Source organism: Aythya ferina (genome assembly GCF_964211825.1).
Source record: "Aythya ferina genome assembly, chromosome: 14".
NCBI classification, from domain to species: domain Eukaryota; kingdom Metazoa; phylum Chordata; class Aves; order Anseriformes; family Anatidae; genus Aythya; species Aythya ferina.
In genome coordinates this window covers 12,322,919-12,345,282 of record NC_140312.1, presented here as the reverse complement: position 1 = coordinate 12,345,282, position 22,364 = coordinate 12,322,919, and the positions used below count along the sequence as shown (strand labels likewise).

General features: G+C 64.0%; 2 protein-coding genes across 4 annotated transcripts; one reads left to right on the top strand and one right to left on the bottom strand.

Annotated features, from left to right (window-relative positions):
- On the top strand, positions 1–18,773 carry ARAP3 (ArfGAP with RhoGAP domain, ankyrin repeat and PH domain 3). Of its 3 annotated transcripts, none has more exons than XM_084535880.1 (34): positions 1–137; positions 1,458–2,414; positions 2,946–3,004; positions 3,234–3,307; positions 3,512–3,582; positions 6,114–6,383; positions 6,613–6,682; positions 7,278–7,398; positions 7,596–7,783; positions 9,816–9,922; positions 10,202–10,401; positions 10,502–10,587; positions 10,707–10,889; positions 11,117–11,279; positions 11,550–11,666; positions 11,773–11,926; positions 12,097–12,199; positions 12,305–12,503; positions 12,578–12,641; positions 12,923–13,086; positions 13,222–13,434; positions 13,557–13,662; positions 14,108–14,255; positions 14,431–14,499; positions 14,782–14,856; positions 14,977–15,091; positions 15,205–15,333; positions 15,448–15,581; positions 15,667–15,749; positions 15,893–15,928; positions 16,443–16,506; positions 16,581–16,718; positions 16,954–16,992; positions 17,613–18,773. In XM_084535880.1, exons 2-34 carry the CDS (start codon positions 1,498–1,500, stop codon positions 18,180–18,182), a joined length of 5,229 nt encoding a protein of 1,742 aa, XP_084392006.1. In that variant the 5' UTR covers positions 1–137; positions 1,458–1,497; the 3' UTR covers positions 18,183–18,773. The 3 variants fall into 3 exon arrangements, with proteins under 3 accessions (XP_084392006.1, XP_084392004.1, XP_084392005.1); XM_084535878.1 differs by having other exon boundaries at positions 2,943–3,004; XM_084535879.1 differs by lacking the exon at positions 1–137 and adding an exon at positions 972–1,338 and having other exon boundaries at positions 2,943–3,004.
- On the bottom strand, positions 18,725–21,499 carry LOC311444644 (proteinase-activated receptor 3-like). The gene is made up of 2 exons (XM_084535924.1): positions 20,808–21,499; positions 18,725–20,047 (listed from the first exon to the last, which is right to left on the bottom strand). Exons 1-2 carry the CDS (start codon positions 20,887–20,889, stop codon positions 19,035–19,037), a joined length of 1,095 nt encoding a protein of 364 aa, XP_084392050.1. The 5' UTR covers positions 20,890–21,499; the 3' UTR covers positions 18,725–19,034.
- Positions 21,500–22,364: the final 865 nt, after the last annotated feature.

Sequence of the window (22,364 nt, the reverse complement as noted above, 5' to 3'; positions counted from 1 at the left end):
GGGACCGGCAGTGGGAGGCGCAGGCTGGGTGCTGCCATCGCCGCGGGCTGAGCCCCCTGCGCCCGGCGGGGACACCTTGGCATCACCCCTGTCACCATGCTGCCACCGCGCTGGAGCCGGCCCCGCTGAGCCCAGAGGTGAGGGAGAGCCCCAGGGGGCAGGGGATGGGCAGGCTTGGGGACAGGGCTCCGTGGGAAGGGCCCATGCCCAGTGCTTGGTATGGGCTGGCGGGGATGCGGAGGGTGGCAAGGTGACAGCCGGGCTGTCCCCAAGAGCCCCCCAGCCAGCAGGGAGCCCCAAGGGGAGGTCTCAGGGCAGGAAAGCAGAGCTGGCCGCAGATCCCCCGGGGTGATACGGCCACGAGAAAGGGGGAAATTGCCCCATTTCAGCAGCAAGCCGGCAGGCAGAAGCGGGGACATCACCCTCCACCCTCCCCACCCCAGACTTTCATGTAGGTCCTACATCAACAAGCCACTTTCCAGCGGCGATGTCCCCATATCCTGCTCCCTGTGCCCATCCCGGCCACCTCCTGCTGCGTGCCCATCACTGTCACCGCGGGCTGTCACACAGCCATCCCCTCGCACCCTTATGTGTGCATTGCTCCCAGAGCACCGTGCTCCCCCCACGTGCTCCCCACGCAGCCCCTGCCCACAGTCCCACCGGCAGCAGCGGTGCCAAAGCGCCGGCGGCGGCGCAAGCAGGAGCCTGGGACGGCCGGGATACGGCCCCCGCTGGAGGGGGCAGGGGGATGCGTGGGAGAGCGCAGGCAGCAGGAAGGAAGCCTGCGCTGAACAATAGCGGGAAATGGAGGAACTGGAAAAAAAGAGCCTGTGGCAGCACACTCAGCACAGATGGTTTCGTGCGGAGCAGCGTGATTCATGGGAAAAAGGCCCTCAGCGCCCCGCGGCTCCCTCCGGCGAGGAATTTGGGGATGGGGGTCCCCGGGTGGGTGGGCACGGTGCTGGGCGCCAGCCCTGCGGCTCGCCCCGCGCAGTGCATCTCTCCCAGCCCGTGAGTCATGCTGAACTCTCCCATGCCCTCGCTGGCAGCCGGATAGATTATGGTCTGGCCCTTCCGGCAGCAGAGCCCTCCCTGAGTTGGCCGGCACCAGAGCTCGTCCCCTGGGAGGGGCCCAGCTGCTGCCCCCCTATCGCCGGCGGCAGCCCCCCTCCGACGTGCCTCATCCCTTCCCGACGAGCCCCGAGCAGCCCTGAGCTGCGGCCCCTGGCCTCGGCTCGCCCGTGCCCCCTGCTCGCTGCTGGCAGCCCCGGGGAGGGGCAGAGGAGAGGCTTTGGGCTGAGAAACAACAGGATGCGGTCCTGGCTTCGGGTGCTAGAGGTGAGAGGTTCTGGGCAGGGTGGCGAGGCCGGGGGGGCCTCCAGGAGCATCCTCTGCGTGGGCAAGCCCCCGGCCTCCCCTCCTGCTGCCTCCTCACCCTTTCCTGCCTCCTTCCCCAGATGATGGGCTGAGCATCCGTCCCGGAGGCACCCCAGGGCCATGAGCTCGCCGTTCGGTCCTGACTCGGACATCGCAGACTGGCTGGCCACCATCCACCTGGAGAGGTACCGGGACGTTTTCAAGCAGCATGGGATCCACGTGGTCCGAGATGCCCTCACACTGGATGGCGATCACCTGCAGCAGCTCGGCATCACCGCCACCGGGCACCGCAAGAGGATCCTGAACCTGGCACAGCAGACACGGTTGCGTGCGCAGCCCCGGGCAGGAGGCCCCCAACCCCGAGCCCCCCCAATGGGTGAGGATGCCATGAAAGCTGAGCCAGGAGCAGCCACCGATGCTTTTGGGATGCAGCAACGCGGCACGATGCCCAGCCACGCATCATCCCTAGAGAAGGACCCATCCCCTCCCCTGGTGAAGCCCGTCCCCAAGCCCAGGACTGTTTTTTATCGCCCCAAGTCGGAGCCAGGCTCGGCACCCACACCACCAGCACGCACCACGGCACCGGCACAGAGCCCCGATGGGGCACCCACAGCCTTCGTGGTGCTGGAGGGCTTCGTGCCGGGGGAGAGCTCCACAGACATGGAGAGCCCAGGGACAGCTGCAGCCATGGGCACGGGGACATCCCGGCTGGAGGCACGGCTCCCCGCGGCCCCGGATCACGGACAAGCCCTGGATGTGTCAGAGAAACCCTTCCTGGGGGTCCCATCCGTCCCACCACGGCTCAGCCACAGGGTCGCAGTGGCCGAGCCCAGCCCTGCGAGCACCCCAGAGGGTCGCCCCTCACTGCCGGGCGCGGGGCAGGGCAGGCTGGAGATGGTGTCCAACGTCATCTATGAGGGGCTCAAGCCACCACCAGCACCCACGGAGGAATTGAGAGGGGAGAATGGTCCCCAGCACCGGGATCTTGCTCAGGAGCTGACCCCACAGGAGCTGACCCAGCTGGCCGAGAAGCCTGAGTAAGCAGATGCTTTCCTTTAGGGAGGGGAGGGGAGGCAGATCAGCCAGAATCAAGGACCCCCTACCCCACGGGACCCCAACCCTTGGGAGAATCACCCTCCCTGTGCCTTCCCCGGGCTCTGCATGGAGAGATCAGGAGGGAAACACATCCCGTGGGAAGCTGGGTCCTGGAGGGCTCATTCAGGTTTGGGGTGGAGGATGCTGCTGTCCCTCCTTGGCCCCCCAGGGCAATAGGGCTGGGGTCCCAAGCATGGTGTGGGGATGGCTGAGGGCTGGCTGGGAGCAAGGAGGGAGATGTTAGAGGGGATCAGGATGGAGGGGGTGGAAATGTATCCCCGGGAGATGCAGCCTCAGTGGGGAGAAGGGAGCAGGCAGCAGGGCAGGGATGCTGCACATCCCATGGGGACAAACCCAGTTTCAGCCCTGGGCAGATGCGGCCCCCAGCCCACCAAAAAACAAGGAGGAACCCCTCCAGCTGCCATGAGCCCCCACCCGCAGCCACAGTAACCCCTCTTCTGTTTTTCCAGCAGTCCCAGCTGGCCCATGGGGGTGCTCCCCCCTGTCCCACTGAGACCCACCGGCAAGCCAGGTGAGAGCCCCGTGCCCCCCGTGCGCAGTGGGGACCCGTGGGGAGGGTGTCCCCAGGGACATGGGGACCCCCCATGTCCCATCATGCTGCATGCCCTGGATGGATGGAGCTTGCTGGGGGGTGGGGGGATCAGCTTGAGGGGGTCTACAGGGGTCCCCCAGGGTTGGCAGGTCACTGTCCTTCGTCAGGCACCGCTGATGGCCTTTCCTTCCCGTGTCCCTGCCCGCAGAGGTCAGCGAGCCGCCCATCAGCCCCTACAGTGAAACCACCTTTGTGCATGCAGCCCTGGCCCGGGAGCAGAAGGTGAGAGGGGGCAGCGGGGACAGCGTCCTTCCCCTGCCATCGCTCTGTGTCCCCCCGGACCCTGTGCACCGCGGTGGATGCAGCTGGTGGGGCCACGGTGCCTGGCTGAGCATCGCTGCTGGGCAAGGTGGGGGGCACGGGCTGAGCGCCCTGGTGGGGTGTTAGGGGGTCTGGGGCAGGGATGTGACCACTGCTTCCCCGCAGGGCACGAGCATCCCCTTGGGGCAGAGCTACGAGGCGGTGGCTGAGCTGGAGCTGGAGCGAGAAGCCCGCAGGTAGGCACGGGGGCAGCGAGGGTGCATGGGGCACCTTAAAAATACGCTTCTGAGACGTACTTTCCGTGAGTCCTGATAGCATCTCAGAAAGAGGAAGGAAAGCTGCTCTTCCCATTTCGGATGGGGAGGGTTCCTTTTCCTGTGTTGCTTACAGAGAGGGAGGGAGCTGAGCCATGGCTCTGCATCCCCCAGCTCCTGCGGCCAGCATGTCCCTGCTGCCCCCTGCTTTGGGCTGGTGCTGCCCCGGGCTGGGCACGTGGTGTGCCTCGAACTTGGGCTGCGGTCAGCCCCAGCACTGCAGGCATGTGGGCTGCAGGGGGGAACTGAAAATACCTGGGAACGGGCTGAAGAAAAAGAGCGAAATCCCCGATCTCCTCTGGAGCTGCAGCGCAGGGCTGGGTGCTGGTCGTGGTCTCTGCTGGGGGCTCACAGGGAGCCGGGACCCCCAGCACCCCAGGGACAGCACCGGGCACCCACTGCACTGCCCACACCTCCTGCAAGTGTGGACCTGCTGGTCAGAGGCAGGATGCGGCCTCCTGCAGGGTGTCTGAGGCAGCATTCACAGGTTTTCACCCCTGGTGGGGCTGCAGCGGGTTGAGCAAGAGACACAAAACCTCCAAAGACCTTTTGGGCTGTGCCCTGGGGCCCCATCAGCCAGGTGCCCCAGCGCTTTCCTTCCCAGATACCCATCCTGACGCCCCAGGAAAAGAAACCCTGGGCACGGTGTGACCCCAGCAGCTCATCCTGTACCTCCCTGCCGGCCCCAGGTGCCCACCAGCAGGCTGACTGCCTGGCCCCGAGCCCCCAGCTGCAGCAAGCAGCCCCATCAGCAGCTCCTCAGTCCCGATGTCCCCCCTCCATCCCTGATCCTTCGTCCTCCTCCAGCTGTCCCACGCAAGCAGCAACAGGCTGAGATCACCCCAACTCGGTGCACCTCAGGTGTCACCCTCCAGGCTCAGCAGATCTGGAAATACCTCTGGTAAAGGGGCCTTCCCTGCTGAAGAAGCTGGACACACAGGCTGGGACTCCAGCCAGGCAAATCACCCGGCCAAAGCTCTGTTATGATAATTAAATAGCAATTCTGGCTGAGCTCTGAGCCTCCCAGCCCCTCGTGGCCATTTCCCGAATTTTGTGCAGACACTGGAGCCAGACGGGCCATCGTCCCTCCCCAGCCACCTCCTCAGCCCCGATGCAGGACAGCCGGTCAGGACCCTCTCCCAGACCATGCTCAGTGTTCCCTTTGGTGAGGCCTGGGGCTGTCCCTTCACTGCTGTCCCTGGTGCTCCAGCCCCAGCCTCCCCTCCCCTGGCCCCAATTCACCGCAGCGGCGGCGGACCTTGCATAGACAAAGGCAAACCGTTTTGTGTGGTTTCAGCCCAACATCTTCACAGGCCAACTTCAGGTCTTGCTTCGAGCCTGTGGTTCAGGGAGATCTGATGTCTGATGGCCTCACAAGGACACACGAAGGGCCCAGGTCAAAGCACAGGTCAATGCAACACCTTGGCTCCCATGATGAGGCACTAAAAAGCAGGTCTTTGGAGAATTTATGATGGGGGGAGTGCATGGGATAATTCTCCTCCTCCGAAAGCATTTCTAGACCATGAACTTGTAAGCTGGAGGAGGTCTCTCATGTGCAGTAGCCCCCAGTGGATTTCTCCACACATTTCTCCATTTACAACACCTCAAGCATGGGGACTCCCCCACACAGCCTCTTTCTATCTGTCTCTGGACCCCACTCCTGTTGGTGCTGTCTGGTGGCCCCCAGCTCCTGGGACTGGAGCGGAGGTGGCCGGGAGATGCCTCTCTGCCCTCCCCATGCCCCTGGTGACCTCTGGAGCCTCCCTCCATGGAGAGATGGAGCCCCTCAGCCTCCTCGGGCGCTGCTCGGGCAGAAGCTGTGCTATGGCTTGGTCCTACCCCGCCACCCTTCCTGCAGCCCGCTCCTCATCCTGGTGCTCGGTGCCGGTGCTGCCGCCTCCTGCCCATCGCCGTAGTGCCTGGGCAGCTCCCCCGTGACCATCAGACATTTTCCAGTCCGCTTCCTTTCGGGGAATGAAAAGCAGCTCTCTGAGGAAGGGGCAGGCGCAGTGGTTTATTTTTATGATTTCCTTTTATTGTTATGGCTGGATGGTCTCGACAGGCCTCTCCTCACCGGGGCTCCCCAAGAAAGCAAACTGACGCCAGAGCTCCCCCTGCACATTGTTTTTTTTCCCAGACCCTGTAGCTGTGCATGAGGGGGACACCCCGGGGACACAAACACTAGTGGGGCATGGGGAGAGGCCAGCCTGAGAGCCAGGATGGGGGCAGCTCTTACCCAAGGTGCAGAAGACCCTTTTACCAACTGCCCCCAGCCTCGCCATCAGGCAGGGAGGGCTGCTGGGGGCCATGGGGCTGGTGAGCACCAAGCCCTCATCCCACCCCACTCGTGGAGATGCAGAAACCCAAGGGTCTGGGTGTCCCAAGGAGCCCAGGATGAGGCCAGGAGTGGTGAAGAACATCTCCTGATGGTCCCATGGCCCCGTTCCTCGCAGGACAAGCAGCGAGTGCAGCAGCGAGGGGAGGAGTGAGGATGAGGAGACGCGCACCAGGCTCATCGAACGCATCGCCCAGAACGACACGGAGGGGTACTCCACCGTGGAGGCTCCGCGGGCCGAGGGCACCCCGTTCAGCCTGCCACCACATCTCTACCCCGACGAGGTGCTGGATGACCTGACCATCTCCCCCTACGCAAGCTACACCTCGCTCTCTGAGCCCCGGCCCACCATGCTCAGTGGTTGGCTGGACAAGCTGTCCCCACAAGGGTACGTGCCCACCACGGGGCGGTGATGGGTCCCCACGGTGAAGCCCCCTTGGGCAGGGTTGGTGAGGTAGGCACAGGGGTCTCAGAGCCATCCAGAGCTGCTTGGGTTCTGGGTCCCGTCAGTGTTCTGTGAGGGTCCTTGTGCAGCACCTCTGGGGTCTGTGTGTGGATGTGGGGCCCTCAGGGGACCACCCTTCTCCTAACAGCCCATTTTTCTGCCATCCCAAAAGGAACTATGTCTTCCAGAGGCGCTACGTCCGCTTCGATGGGAAGAACCTGATGTACTTCAGCAGTGAGAAGGTGAGAGGGGGCAGGAGGGGGCTGCACTGTGCTGCCTAAGCAGGAGAGGCTGAGGGCTGGGAGTTTCAGCCTGGGGAAGGCACAAAATAAACCAGAGGAGGCTCGCTCTGAACACCTGAAGGATTTCTGTGCTCTGTGGGTGACTCAGAACTGGCACAGGTTGCCCAGAGAGGCTGTGAAGTCTCCATCCTTGGAGTCTCCAGTCCACACCCTGGAATATCTTCAAAAACCACCTGGATGTGGTCCTGGGCAACCTGCTTGAGCAGGGGTTGAAGCAAGTGGACCCAGAGGTCCCTGCCAGCCTCTGTGACCCTGTGGCACAACATCAGCTGCCACTGCCCCTTGTCCACCTTCTGCAAGGAGTCAGCACAGCCCCAGCATCACCAGGGTCGAGCTGCTGTGTCCCTGCACCCAGGGGACCTGCCTGGCCCTGTTTCAGTGGCACCAAGGGGAGAGGGCCCATGTGTGGCCCCAGAGCAGCTACTATTGCTGGGGGCTCCTGCCCATTACCAGCGTTTGGTACTGGTGTGCCCAGTGAGGCAGGTGCGGGGGTCCCAGGGCACAGCGGGGTGACCCCCCCCGGGTCTGCTTTCAGGAGTCCTACCCCAAGGGTGTGATCCCACTGTCCGTCATCGAGATGGTTCGTGCCAGCAAGGACAACAAGTTCCAGGTGGTAACCAGCCACCGGATCTTCGTCTTCCGTGCCGAGAACGAGGGTAAGCCAAAACCTGGGCTGGGGCCATCGGTCCCCAGGGACCCATCCCTGCCTCTGTCCCACAGCTTCCCCAGGGCAGCCCTGTCCCCACAGCGGCCGTGCTGAGCAGGGGACGCCCGTCCCCACCATGCTCTGCCCCATAGCAGGGCAGAGGGAAGGGCTCGGGGCTGCCCCCTCAGCCCTGCCCTCCCCACGCAGCCCAGAGGAACGAGTGGTGCTCCACGCTGCAGAAGAAGGTGACCGACCAGCGCCTGGGGGGCTCCCGGCCACGGCCCCCCAACACAGCACACTGCCAGAAGTCGGGGACCCTGGAGCTGAAGGGCCAGAAGTCCAAGGTGTTCGCAGCCCTCAGCCTGCCCGAGATGTGGCTGTACAAGAGCGAGCAGGTTGGTGGCACTGCCCCGGCACCCACAGCGAACCCCACGGAAATCCCACCTCCTGTCTGCTGAAGTTTCTCAGCACCGTTTGCTTTTTTTGGCCAGTTTTCCTGCTGCGCACTAAGCCACCCCAAGCGGTTTTTGCTCAGGCTGATACTTGCTGTATGAGTGTGCTTGGCTCGGTGATGCCTTTTGTTTTAAGATCACACACAGAATCACACAGAATTTTCTAGGTTGGAAGAGACCTCAAGGTCATCAAGTCCAACCTCCAACCTAACGCTAACAGCCCTCCACTAAACCATATCCCTAAGCTCTACATCTAAGCGTCTTTTGAAGACTTCCAGGGATGGTGACTCCACCACTTCCCTGGGCAGCCTGTTCCAATGCCTCACAACCCTTTCTGTAAAGAAGTTCTTCCTAACATCTAACCTAAAACTCCCCTGGCTCAACTTAAGCCCATTCCCCCTCGTCCTGTCACCAGGCACGTGGGAGAACAGGCCAACCCCCACCTCGCTACAGCCTCCCTTGAGGTACCTATAAAGAGCGATAAGGTCGCCCCTGAGCCTCCTCTTCTCCAGGCTGAACAAGCCCAGCTCCCTCAGCCGCTCCTCGTAGGACTTGTTCTCCAGGCCCCTCACCAGCTTCGTCGCCCTTCTCTGCACCCGCTCAAGCACCTCCATGTCCTTCTTGTAGCGAGGGGCCCAAAACTGAACACAGTACTCGAGGTGCGGCCTCACCAGAGCTGAGTACAGGGGGACGATCACCTCCCTAGCCCTGCTGGTCACGCTGTTCCTAATACAAGCCAGGATGCCGTTGGCCTTCTTGGCCACCTGAGCACACTGCTGGCTCATATTCAGCCGACTGTCCACCATCACTCCCAGGTCCTTCTCTGCCTGGCAGCTTTCCAACCATTCCTCTCCCAGCCTGTAGCTCTGCTTGGGGTTATTGCGCCCCAGGTGCAGGACCCGGCACTTGGCCTTGTTAAACTTCATGCAGTTGACCTCAGCCCATCGGTCCAGCCTATCCAGATCCTCCTGCAGAGCTTTCCTACCCTCAAGCAGATCGACACACGCACCTAACTTGGTGTCATCTGCGAACTTACTGAGGGTGCACTCGATGCCCTCGTCCAGATCATCGATGAAGATATTAAAGAGGACCGGCCCCAGCACCGAGCCCTGGGGGACGCCACTAGTGACTGGCCTCCAACTGGACTTGGCTCCATTCACCACGACTCTTTGGGCCCGGCTATCCAGCCAGTTTCTAACCCAACGAAGCGTGCGCCAGTCCAAGCCAAGAGCAGCCAGTTTCTTGAGGAGAATGCTGTGGGAGACGGTGTCAAAAGCCTTGCTGAAGTCAAGGTAGACCACATCCACAGCCTTTCCCTCATCCACCCAGCGCGTCACTCTGTCATAGAAGGAGATCAGGTTCGTCAAGCATGACCTGCCTTTCATAAAGCCATGCTGACTGGGCCTGATCGCCTGCTTCCCCTTCAAGTGCTGCATGATGACTCTCAGGAGGATCTGCTCCATGAGCTTTCCTGGCACTGAGGTCAAACTGACAGGCCTGTAGTTTCCTGGGTCTGCCCTCCGGCCCTTCTTGTAGATGGGCGTCACGTTTGCTAGCCGCCAGTCGATTGGGACCTCCCCCGATAGCCAGGACTGTTGATAAATGATGGACAGCGGCTTGGCCAGCTCCTCTGCCAGTTCCCTCAGTACCCTTGGGTGGATCCCATCTGGCCCCATCGACTTGTGCACATCTAAGTGCCGTAGTAGGTCACCAACCAGTTCTTCATGGATAATGAGGGCCACATCCTGCTCCCCATCCCCTTCCACCAGCTCAGGGTACTGGGTATCCAGAGAACATCCGGTATTGGATGTGACCTATGTGCAGGATGCTTAAGCCAGACAGGGCAGGATGGGTTGGAAGGTGTGGGTGCCAGCTCTAGGTGGGCCGGGCAGTGCAGGGACGCAAGGCTGGAGGTGCTGGGTGCATCCACCGCGGCTGTGGGCAGAGCCAGCACCGACGTCGCTCTCATCTGCAGTTCTTCAAGATGGGCATCGGCATCTGCGTGATCGAGATGCGCGGCTCCACCATCCGCGAGGCCAAGAACCGCAGCTTTGAGCTCATCACCCCCTCCAAGATATTCAGGTACTGGTGGCGGGAGGGACGGGGACAGGGACAGGGACAAGGAAGGGGACAGGGACGGGGACAGGGACAGGGACAGGGAAGGGGACGGGGATAGGAATAGGGATGGGGATGGAGGATGGGGATGGGGATGGGGATGGGGATGGGGATGGGGATGGGGATGGGGATGGGGATGGGGATGGGGATGGGGATGGGGATGGGGATGGGGATGGGGATGGGGATGGGGAGCAGCTGGCTGCTGGAGCCAGGATCTCTGTGAGCTTTGGCCGCTTGTGCCCGCAGCTTTGTGGCAGAATCGGAGCGGGATAAGCGGGAGTGGATGGAGGCCCTGCAGGAGGCCATAGCCGAGATGCTCTACGACTACGAGGTGGCAGAAAAGATCTGGTCCAACAAAGCCAACAAGTACTGCGCAGACTGCCAGGCTCAGAACCCCGACTGGGCGTCCATCAACCTCTGCGTGGTCATCTGCAAGCAGTGCGCAGGCCAGTGCATCGCCCCGGGGGAGGGCAGGGTGCGGGTACCACCTGGCAGCAGTTCCCCTGGCCCTGCCAGAGGATGCTCACCCGCCTGCTCCCCCCACAGGACAGCACCGCAGCCTGGGCTCCAACATCTCCAAGGTGCAAAGCCTGAAGCTCGACACCAGCGTCTGGTCCAATGAAATCGTGCAGGTAGAGGCACTCAGGGTCCCTGGGGCAGGGCAGCAGCCCCACGAGCTCCATGGGGACACAGGGATGCTGGGCATCCCCTTCTACCTGCTGCTCACCCTCACTGTGGGACTCCCCCCCAGCTCTTCATCGTGCTGGGCAATGACCGAGCCAACCGATTTTGGGCTGCCCGCCTCCCCCCCGCCGAGGCTCTCCACCCAGATGCCAGCGCCGAGCAGAGACGGGATTTCATCGCCCGCAAGTACCGGGATGGGCGGTACCGCCTGCCCCATCCCCACTACGCCACCCAGGAGGAACTGCTCCAGGTAGGGGCCACCACGGGGTGCCTGCAAGGTGCCGGGGGGCTGAGAATGACCCTGGATCTCCACATCTGAGATGCCAACACCTTCTGCTTGGTTGATGTGCCTGTGTTCCCATGCTGGGCTGCCCCATGGGTGTGGGGGTTATTGTGCCAGCTTTGAGCACCCTGGCAGCGGGATGGGGCTCTCCATTAGCCAGGACGTGGTCCCTATGGGTGCCTGTCTCATTCCAGGCACTGTGCGCTGCAGTGGCAGCCCCAGGCTTGCTCAAGACCATCCTGCAGTTCTTCTCCTCCTCGGAGGCTGGGCTGGCTGCTGAACCTGCAGCCTACGAGATGGCCCCAGGGGCTGACCCATGGTGGGATCTGGAGAGCAAAAGGCCCAGGAATCATTCAGGTAACTCAAGCACCTTCAGGCTGTGATGGGGGGGCTTCCTCCTTGCTGCTGCCCCCGTGCACCAGGGCTGGGGACAGCCAGGGCATCAGGGCATGCCCAAGGGCACCCCTCCTTTGGGGAGGGGCAGGGTGGTAGCTACCTCTGGAGCCCCTTTTTTGGGAACCCCCATGCCTGGAGCATCCCTTTGCCTACACCTACATGAGTGGGGGTGTCCCTGCCCCTGGTACCCACATTTTGGTAGGTGCCTCCTCACAGTGCTGTTCCTCACAGGGGAACCAGGTCCGGAGGGCGTCTACAATGAAATCACGCAGCCGGTGACACACAGCGGGTACCTGCACCGGGCCACGGCTCCCCCCCGGCTCCCAGGCACCAGGAAGAGCAGAGAAGGTAAGTGTGGGGTGCATGGGAAAGTGTGGGGGGCATGGGAAAGTGTAGGGTGCATGGGAGAGTGTGGGGTGCCCACCCCACCAACACTAACTCCACCATCCCACAGACTTCCAGCGCGTCTGGTGCTCGTTGGAGAAATCTCTGCTCTTCTTCGAGACGGAGAAATGCACCGAGCCCCTGGGCCACATCGAGAGCGGGGAGCTCCTCTCCCTGGGCGTGAGCAGAGCCCAGGCACCCACCAACCCAGGCACCACTGAGAGGTATCCCCAGGGTGCCCCCTCCTCAGCACGGGTGGACCTGCAAGCCTGGAGAGCCCATGGGCATGCAGAGGGCAGGGATGGGCACCGCACCTTGCTTGGTGGCTGGGCACATCCCAAGCATCTCTGGGTGCAGGGAGGGAGCAGCCTTGATGGTTTCTCATCCTCCACAGGTTTCGCTTCACCCTCGAGCTCTTCCTCACTGGGGAAAAAGTGCAGCAACTGGGGGCTGAAAGTCCCGAGACGCTGCAGGCATGGGCAAGCACCATCGGCAAGGTGAGCCGGGCACCATCGGCAAGGTGAGCCCACCGGGCTCGGTGGGGACCTGTCCCCATCCTGAGCCCTGCCTTTGCCCATCTCATCTCTTGTTCCATCCCACAGTGGTTCACTCCCGTGAGCTGTCACTGCCTGCTGGGCTACGAATTCCAGCGAGCGGGCCAGCTGCGCTACAAGTGCATGCTCAACCCCGAGCGCTGGCAGCAAGCCTTCTTCATCCTGCAGAAAGCCCACCTCTTCATCTGCCCCGCCGAGGAGGACGGGGCCGAGGACAGCATCAACCTGCGGCGGCTGCAGGAGCTCAGTGAGTGCCCGGGCTGGGTGCATGGTGCGTGGCCGTGTCCCCCTCTGAGCCCTCTGCTTCTCGCCCCCACGCAGGTCTGGTGCCCCCCACAGATACACCGGAGAAGAGGGAGATGCTGCTGCTGGTGGAGATGGGGAGGTGAGAGCTGGATGTGGGATGGATGGGGAGGGTGCTGAGCAAGCTCGGCTGATGCTGGGATGAAGACATTGGTGTGGGGGCCAAGGATGATCCTGAGCCCACCACGGAGATGCTGCGGGGGTGGAGGCATGGTCATGGACAAGGGGCTTGCAGAGGTCACCCCGGATGGGGGTCTCTAAGGGTTGGGTGCCCCTTGGCTCAGCCTGGTGTGTGGGGCAGAAGGGGACAACCCAGCTCCCCGGCAGCCTTCATTCCCAGTTCTCCACCCTTGTTGTTCTCAGGACGTTTTACCTGCAGGGCTTGTCACGGGCGGACACAGCTGCGTGGTACGCTGACATCCAGGCAGCAGCAGGGGGCCGGGGCAACGCGCTGCGGGACCAGCAGCTGAGCCGTGGGGACATCCCCATCATCGTGGACAGCTGCATCGCCTTCATCACGCAGTACGGTGAGCGAGGGACCCACCCCAGCACTTGTGGGGTGGCCGAGGGGCACGGATAAGAAGCCCCTCTCTCCGGACACCAGTCCTGGTGGGGACATGCTGGGCAGGAGCAGGCCCTGTGACGCTGCGCCCCTTCCCCAGGGCTGCGGCACGAGGGGATTTACCGCAAGAACGGAGCCAAATCCCGCATCAAGGTACTGATGGAGGAGTTCCGGCGGGACGCCCGCAACGTCAAGCTGCGCATCAGCGACAACTTCATCGAGGACGTCACCGACGTGCTGAAGAGGTTCTTCCGCGAGCTGGAGGACCCCGTCTTCACCCATGAGCTGCACCCGCAGTGGAAGGAGGCTGCAAGTAGGTCCCTGATCCTGTGCTGGGTGTGCAAACAGTGTCCTGTGGGACGGGGTCCCAGTGCCAGGCCGGCTCTGGGCCCACCAGCCCCAGTGATGGTCCGTGGCTTGTTCTCCTCCCTGCAGAGATCTCCTCTAAGCCCCAGCGCCTGGAGCGGTACAAGGAGCTCATCCATCGCCTGCCTCGCCTGAATCGCAAGACCCTGGCTGCCCTGATCGGGCACCTCTACAGGTCAGCGTGCCACCTCCCCAAGGGGTCCCCCAGTGTGGCACCTCCCCGGGGAACGCTGGATCCCACCCCTGAGAGCCAGGCAGAGCCCAGTGCCCCTGGGACAGTGCTGGGAAATGTGGGAACATCTGAGACAGCTCAGACGTTCCCAAGGTTGTCCTGCAGTAGGAGGGAGGTTTGGGACTAGGGGACATCCCCTTGTAGGACGTCGACTTCACCCAGTGCCCAAAAAAGGGGAAAGAAAGTAAATTCCCACCCCTGACTCAGCGCATGGCAGGATGGCAGCTGGCAGTCCTGGAAATGGGAACTGCCCAGAGGGAAGTTCCCAGTCCTGGTGATCTGGGGAGCTGGGGAGAAACAGGCTGGTTTTGGGGTAGAAGAGGGTGGCTGGGGCCGACGGCCCCTCCAGAGCGGGGCCAGCCCCTCACTGCCTCTCTCCCTGCCCCAGGGTGCAGAAATGCGCAGACCTCAACCAGATGACCACCAAGAACCTGTCGCTGCTCTTCGCACCCAGCCTCTTCCAGACCGATGGCAAAGGCGAGCACGAGGTGAAGGTGATGGAAGACCTCATTGACAACTACGTCAGCATCTTCAATGTGAGTGCTCTGCAGGTCCCCCCTCCGTGCTGGCCCTGTCCTTGTCCCCACGCGTCCTCCCACGCTGGCCCCGTCCCTCAACCTGCATCACCCATCCTGGCCCTGTGGCCCTCTCCCACTCCACGTTGACCCCATGTGTCCCCCCCTCTCTCCCCATCCTTTCTTCCTCTGGCAGATTGACGAGGACCAGGTGTCCCAGATGGAGCTGGAGAACAGTCTGATCACCACCTGGAAGGACACCCAGGTACTAGGGATGCGCTGACCTTCAGCACAACAGGGCCCTGGGCTGGTGGGATGGATGGGGACGCACCCCGCTGCATGCTCTGGGTCCCTGCTGTCCCACACCTCCCCGTGGTGAGGCCAGACATTTGGGGAAGGATCTTCTCCCCCTTGTCTCCCTGTCATCCATCACCCTGAGGCTGAAGCCCAGCTCCAGCTCCCCAAGATGCCATCCCCAGCCCCTGGGGAGCGGGGACGTGCACAGCACCTGTACCATCACGGCACCAAAGCCACCCCTCTCCCACAGCTCTCGCAGGCTGGGGATCTCATCATCGAGGTGTACCTGGAGCAGAAGCTGCCCGACTGCTGCGTCACCCTGAAGGTGAGTCCCAGAGGACAGCCGTGCTGAGGAGGGGTGGTGGGACGTGGCCTCCTGGCGCAGCCTGTGCCTGGGTCCCTTCCTGCCACCGCCCACCGCAGCTCCCCATGTGTCCGGCCCCAGGTGTCCCCCACGATGACAGCGGAGGAGCTCACCAACCAGGTGCTGGAGATGCGCAACGTGGCGACCAGCCTGGACATCTGGCTGACCTTCGAGGTCCTGGAGAACGGGGAGCTGGGTGAGCACCGCGGGGCTGGGGATGCTTGGGGGAAGGTTTGCTGCCAGGAGCAAGGGGGACGGTGGCTGGAAAAGGGAAGGGACATGGTAGTGACAGTGTCCCTGCCCCCTCAGAGCGGCCCCTGCACCCCAAGGAGAAGGTGCTGGAGCAGGCGTTGCAGTGGTGCAAGCTCCCGGAGCCCAGCTCTGCGTACCTGCTGGTGAGGAAGGTCCCCATCAGCGAGGCCAGCTGCCTCTTCACAGGTGAGGTGACCACAGAGGGACACAGCACCCACGGGTGGCCCCAGCCAGCACCCATAGCGGGAGCCCCCTGTGATTAATCCCAGCCTCCTGACCCCCATCTCTTCCACCGGGCAGGGGCTAAGCGCGAGACCCCCAAGTGTGGGCTGCTGAAATGCCGCGAGGAGCCCCCCAAGCTGCTGGGGAGCAAGTTCCAGGAGCGCTACTTCGTCATCCGGGACAGGCAGCTGCTGCTGCTCAAGGAGAAGAGGGTATGGAGTGCTCAGAGAGGGGGACCTCGGGGACCACGGTGGCACGGTGGTGGCCACAGAGGTCAGCCGGGCTCTCTGTCCCCAGAGTGCCAAGCCGGAGCGCGAGTGGCCACTGGACGCAGCCAAGGTTTATATGGGCATTAAGAAGAAGCTGAAGCCACCAGCACAGTAAGTGGCAGCCTCCTGGATGTGGCCCTGGGGCATGCACCCCCCCAAAAGCTGTGCCAATAGCAGGCTGTGGGGCAACCTGACCCCTGCGCCCCGCTGCGTTGGGTGATGCCGCCCCACTGCCTGCCTCTTCCCTTCCCCAGGTGGGGCTTCACGCTGAGCCTGGACAAGCAGCAGCTGTGAGTATCTGCACCAGCTGTCCTGGGGCTGGGGGTCCCCTTGTTTAATGGGGCCAGGATGGCCAGGTTCCATCCTGCAGGGTCCTGAGGGCAGGGCAGAGCTGGTTGGACACTTGAGGGACAAAGCGGTGTGTCCCCATGCTCCCTGGCACAAGCTGGAGACCAGGCTAGGGGGGGAATCCACCTCCCCTTCCTCGCCAGCACCCCTGGGAGATGCATCTCCAAGTATTGGGCTCTGGTGGGACCTGCCCAGGTGGGTGTGCCACCCGTGTGGCTGTGTCCCCATGCAGCCAAAACCAGGCTGCTGCTGGGTTCTGAGCTGAGCTGCCTCAGGGGGGCTGGGTTAGCTCTTGCCTTGCACCAAAGCAGTTGTTTGGACATGCAGGGTGTTTTTGGGGGGTGTCCCACCAAGAGGAGTTGTGCTGGCAGCACCTCACTCACAGGCAAGGTGACAAGGGGACCCAAACCCCACCGTCCCTGCTGCCTGGCAGCTCCTCAGCTGTCTCCTCTGCAGGTACCTGGTGTGCTCGGGGCAGGCTGAGCTGTGGGACTGGACCACCAGCATCCTCAAGGCTCAGGTGGGTGCAGGCAGGGCTGGGTGGGGAGGGGGCCGGCCACGCAGCCTGGTGTGATACCCCTTTCTGGCTCTCAGCACGACGACCTGCGCCCCGTCATCATGCGCCGGCGCTCCTCCTCTGACCTCGCCAAGCAGAAATTCGGCACCATGCCCCTGGTGCCCCTGCACGGGGACAGCACCGACGCCACCATGCTCTCCGCCAACCAGACCCTGGTAAGACCCCAGCACCGACCCGACCCTCGGGTGCTCCTGCACCCACCCGTGTCCGTGCACCCACCCAGGAGCCGATCGGGTGCTTTGGGTGTGCATCCCCGTGCCTGGTGTGTCTGCATGCTGTGCTCGTGTCCGCTGCCCCTCCGTGCCCCCCCTGCCCAGGCAGGTCTCCCTGCACCCCTGCCCCGCTCTGTGCTATCAGGTGCTTATCTCTGCCTGTCTCCTCTGTTTCCAGCTCCGCCTGCACACACGAAGGACTTTGTCCATGTTTTTTGTAAGTACCCGCATGCGTGGGGCGTGTTTGTGCTTTGCGTTGTGCATCCCAGCTCCGGGGGGGGAGGGCTCGCCCACAGCATCCCGCTGCCCACCGGGGACGTGCCCGCACCGCCCTGCTCACGCTGTGCCCACCGTCCTGTGTGTCCCACCCCAGGGCTGGGGGCTCTGCGTGGTCCTGGTGTGCGCAGCCAAGAGCAGGGATGTCCAGTCCAGGTCCTAGCACCTCCCCAGAGGGGCTGGATGTAAGAAATGTGAGGAAGTAGGGTTGGGTGCTGCTCTCCATCAGGTTATTTTTGTCTGGCCAGGTGTCATCTTGCCTCGCTTGGCTTCGTGTGTGGGCACACGTGGCCTTTCCCCCCCCGCACCACCACTGCCAGTGGCTGTGGGACAATGCCCCCACTTGGTGACACTGATCTGGCCCCACTGGAGCCCAAAGTGCCCCATCTCCACTGGCCAAAAGGGCAGCAGGGACGTGTCCAGGGACCCAAAGCAGGGCCAGTGCCCCACAGGGGCTCTGCCTGGAGCATCAGCCCCACGGCAGGGGTGCAAAGCTCCCCGGGCAGCACCCTTGTGCGGGCACACGGGCACTGCCCTCACCCCACTCCCCGTCCCCCCCAGCCCATGAAGGTCCACCAGGACTCCCTGGAGGAGGAGCAGCAGGAGAACGAGGCAGACACCGAGCCCGTCTACGAGGAGGTGGGAAACTTCCCTGAGCTGGCGGCGCTGGAGCTGGAGCGGGGGCTGCTGGCGGACCCCTCGGCCGTGCCCCCCGTGGACAGGTCCAAGAAGCCGACCCCGAGCCCCGAGCACCCCCCGGCCCCGGCGCTGCGCTCCTCGCTGCCCACCAGCCCCGCACAGAGGCCGCCGGGCCTCTCCGTCACCAAAGCACTGTCCCTCGAGTGGGGGCTGAACCTGGAGTGTGACACGGCCCCGTCCTGCGGGCCCAGAGCCACCCACACGGCCTCTCTGGAGAGGAACACGGAGCCGTCCGCGGCACCGGCTGGGGACCAGGAGCCAGTGGCCGTGCTGGAGAGCAGCCCCGGCACCGAGAGCTCGGTCAGCAGGAAGAGGAGCATGCAGCTCTCCGCGTCCATCAACGAGAAGCTCATCCAGGAGCTCAGCAGCATCATCCTCAGGAAGAACGAGGGCCAGCCGCCAGCGACGGGGCCAGGCCAGCCGGTGACATGACCCGGGGTGGCACCGACCTGGGGGTCAAGTCACATCTGGTGGCAGCAGTGATGGGGAGGGGACTGCAGAGCCAGCACCCTCCTCCTCCTCCTCCCAGCCTCCCCCCGGGGCCGGGCTGGGAGCGGGGACAGGTGGGGACCAGCAGCCGGCACGGTGCCACCCCCCTTGGGGGCACAGGGGACGATGACGTGTGTGTCTGCGTGTGTGGACAGCACACCCGCTGCCGCCGGGCTCAGCGCCGAGGGGAGCGAGTCATAGGGAAAATAAAAGCAGAACTGAGATGCTCGTGAGCATCAGACGGGGCACGTGGTGCCAGGGACACGGGGTGCACAGGGTGCAGCCTTCCTCCCGCGTGAGCTCTGCCCAACGTCTCCTCCCCAGCCCCAATCCCCTGGCGCAGGGTCGAGGCACCCGTGTGCCCCCCCTTTCCCTTCCTGCACGCATCGTGGGGCATTTTTGGGGGGTGCCCAGCAACGGAGCTGGCCGCGTGTGCCCAGTGCGTGGTCCTGGCGATGGAGGACAGCTCCTGCCCAGCTGGGGCGTTTATACCTGCTCCTTGCACCAGCAGGGAGAAATAAAGGTTTATTTGGACTCTGGGGGGTTCGGTCACCGCAGGGCGAGCGGTGGGGGACACCGGGTGGGGAGGGACCCGCGGGACTGGGGCACAGAGGTGGCAGCACCAGGAATGGGGCAGTGGGGACCGTGCTGCCGAAGGTTTCGGGGCAGCAGCTCTGTCCCCCTTGGGTCATTCCCAGCTGGGGACGGGGGGCTTGGCGGGGATGAGCCCCGGGCTGGCAGCTGGAGCAGGGTCCCCTCTGTACAGGGGACACAGCCCCGTGTCCCCAGCCCCACCTAGAGCTGAGTCTGCTCGCTGGACCTCAAGCACGAGGCTGCCTTCTCCCACCCCCTCCGCGTCCGGAGCCGTTGGGGGCAGCAGCTGTTGCGGACCCAGCCCCGAAAATCCCGGGAGACGTAGAAGTAGATGAAGGGATCGAAGCAGTTGTTGAAGGCGCTGAAGGCCAGGGCCAGCGTGTACCAGATGTAGGCGGTGTTGCTGCACACCCTGTCCTGCAGCAGGTAGTGGATGAAGAGCAGCACGTTGCTGGGGGTGAAGCAGAGGATGAAGACGAGGAAGACCACGGCCAGGACGCACACCACGTGCCGGTAGTTCTTGTTCTTGGCCAGCAGCCGGGCCAGGATGCAGCTGTAGAAGATGGTCATGAGCACGAAGGGCACGCCGAAGCCCAGCCCCACCAGCGAGAGGAAATAGGACTTAAAGAACTTTTGCTCGTCCTTTTCAAGGACATCATGGCACGTCGTGATGTTCAGCTGTGAGTTGTGCTTTGTCTGGGGGTAGAAGAGCAGGGGGCTCATGCCCAGCCCCACCAGCAGCCAGATGCCCACGCAGACGCCCGCCTTGCCCCACGTCCACCTGGAGCCCCTCAGCGCAAACGGGTGGACCACGGAGACGTAGCGCTCCAGGCCGATGCAGGTGAGGAAGAGGATGGAGCTGTACATGTTCCCGTAGAAGAGGGACACCGTGGCGCGGCACAGGTAGTCCCCGAAGAGCCAGTGGTTGCCCAAGAGGTGGTAGCAGATCTTGAAGGGCAGCAGGAGGACGAAGAGGAGGTCGGCGCCGGCCAGGTTGAGCAGGAAGAGGGAGCTGGAGCACCTCCTGAAGTTGGCCGCCAGGACCCAGCAGGCCACAGCGTTGGCTGGCAGTGCCACGAGCAGCACCACGGAGTAGAGGGCGGGCAGGACGCGGGTGGACATGGTGCCGTTGAGAAAAGCTTCCACGGAGGCGCTGGGGCACTTGGCTTCTTCCTGGGGGGTGAGGGGCCACAGGACGCGCCCCTTGCCACGGGCTGCGGAGGACACGAGGCGTGGGGATGGGCTGAGAGCACCTCCCAGTGCCCCTTCCCCACAGGGACCCCCAGGTGCTGTCACCTCTCCCAGCGGAGGTGGCTCCCTGCAGCGTGGGCACCCAGGAACCTGAGCACCCCGCTGGGTGCAAGCCGGGGTGCCCGGGATGAGGGACCCTGGGGGGTCTCACCCAGGTTGGGGGGCACAGGACACGGCCACCCACACCAGAACAGGACTGGGACGAAGCCACCAGGGTCCTGCCTCCTCCTCCTCTTCCTCCCGGCGCAGCCCTGGCCGCATGCAGCTCGCCGGCTCCCTGTGGTCGGAGGCTTTTCCCCTGACGCAGCAGCAGGGAACAAGCAGGGACCCAAAAAAGCCACCGCCGAGCAAGTGACAGCCGGCCCCTTCCTGCAGCCGGGGCACCGCAGCCCCCCAAGACCTCCCCCTGCATTTTGGGCCACCGCATGCCTGGATGTGCCCCTGGGACCCTGCATGGGGACAAGGTGCCCTGCGAACCCTGCCACCGCTCCCGGGACAGGGGACAGGGGACAGCGTGTTGCTTTTTGGTGCCAGGAGGGGAAGTTGTCCCCTGGCACACCTGGACCAAATGTCCCCTGGGCTCAGGGGTCTGCACCACCGGAGCTGTCACCATGTCACACAGCCACCCCCTCCGAGTGCCAAGTGTCGTCCCCCCTGTCCCACTGCACCCAGCCCCATATCACCCGTGTCACCGCGCCAGGGGACAGCCACCAGGACACTTACCCAGGGGGAGCTGGGTGGCCAAGCCGAGCAGGAAGGTGGCGGCGGCGGTGGCAGCACCGGGAGAAGTCACCGGCAGGGACATTTCGGCAGGGTGGCCTCCGCCAGAGCTGCGTGCCCTCGAGAGCCACGGCCAGGGCTGGCCCCGCCGTGCGTCACCGCGGCTGGACGGCCACCGGCTCCCTTCCTCTTCCTCCCCTGCCACGTGCGTGCACGCTGCCCCCGTTCCCGGCAGCCCGGCGGGATGCGGTGGCCGGGGGTGACTCCTGGGGACGGGGGTGACCCCCCCCCCCCGGGGATGTCACCGGCTGTGGGGGACAGGGGGGTTCCCAGCCTCCTGCATGGACGGGCTGGGGAGGAGGAAGCAGGCGCCGGTGGCCGCGGGGGAGACGATTTGCAAACCACAGCAGGGAGGTGACACGCGACGTTCACCAGCGGCGCAGGGACATGCTGGGAACAGATGTCCCCGGGTCTGGTGGCTTCGGATGAGCCTGTTCCACACCGCCAGTGGGACCTCCTGCTGTCCCCTTCATGCGCCCAGATCGGTGCTGTGTTGTCCCGGGGACGTTGCCCTGGCTCCCCGTGTCACCCCGCAGCTGGTGACAGCTGGTGACACGGCACAGAGCAAAGCGTCACTGGGCAAAGGGACAAAAAGCCCCCCAAAATTCCCTGAGGGGGCAACAGGGATGGCAGGGAGCCCCCCAGGGACAGAGCACGGGACGAAAGCGCCAGCAGAAAGAGAAGAGAGGGGCAATGGGGACAGGGGACAGGGGGACAGGGCAGGGGGGTGAGGGTTGAGGGGACCCTCATGGCACTGTCCCCCCCACCCGTGTCCCTGCAGCAGGGGCTGGCTGGGCCAGGGTCCCGGCACCCTTCCTGCAAGGGGTGGCAGTGTCCCCGCACCCCACATGTCCCTGTGTCCCCCTGTCCCTGTGTCCCCATGTCCCCATCTCTCTGTCCCCGTGCCCCCTGTCCCAATGTCTCTTTGTCCCCTGTCCCTGTGCCCCTGTGTCCAAATCTCAGTGTCTCCATGTCCCACTGTCCCCCTGTCCCCATGTCTCCCCATCCCCATGTCCCTTTGTCCCCATATCCCCATGTCCCACTGTCTGTGTCCCCCCGTCCTCTATCCCAGTGTCCCCACATCCCCCTGTCCCTGTCCCCGTGTCCCTATCTCGGTGTCCCCATGTCCCCCCAACCTCCCCATGCCCGCATTGGGGGGGGGGGGGAGGTGACAGCATAGGGGGCGGAGCTTACCCCGGTGGGCGGGGCTTATAGGGACAGGAATATACTGAGTGGGCGGGGCTTCGTTTACAGGGTGTGGCTGTGTGGGCGGTGCCTAACGCGGAGGGGGCGTGGCCTATTACGGAGGGGGCGTGGTCAAACGCGGAGGGGGCGGTGCCTGTTGAGGGGGGCGGTGTCTAACGCGGAGGGGGCGTGGCCTATGGAGGAGGGGGCGGTGCCTTACATGGAGGGGGCGGTGTCTAAGTCATAGGGGGCGTGGTCTGATGCGTATGGAGGCGTGGCCTGTTGCGGAGGGGGCGGGGCTTTCCGGGGGCGGGG

Coding starts and splice junctions, on each gene's coding strand:
- LOC311444644 (XM_084535924.1), bottom strand. CDS start 20,889: ATGTCCCTGCCGGTGACTTCTCCCGGTGCTGCCACCGCCGCCGCCACC. Junction 20,048..20,807: donor GGCCACCCAGCTCCCCCTGG/GTAAGTGTCCTG, acceptor TGTCCTCCGCAG/CCCGTGGCAAGGGGCGCGTC.
- ARAP3 (XM_084535878.1), top strand. CDS start 1,498: ATGAGCTCGCCGTTCGGTCCTGACTCGGACATCGCAGACTGGCTGGCC. Junction 11,927..12,096: donor AACCCAGGCACCACTGAGAG/GTATCCCCAGGG, acceptor CATCCTCCACAG/GTTTCGCTTCACCCTCGAGC. Junction 15,092..15,204: donor CCTGGAGAACGGGGAGCTGG/GTGAGCACCGCG, acceptor CTGCCCCCTCAG/AGCGGCCCCTGCACCCCAAG.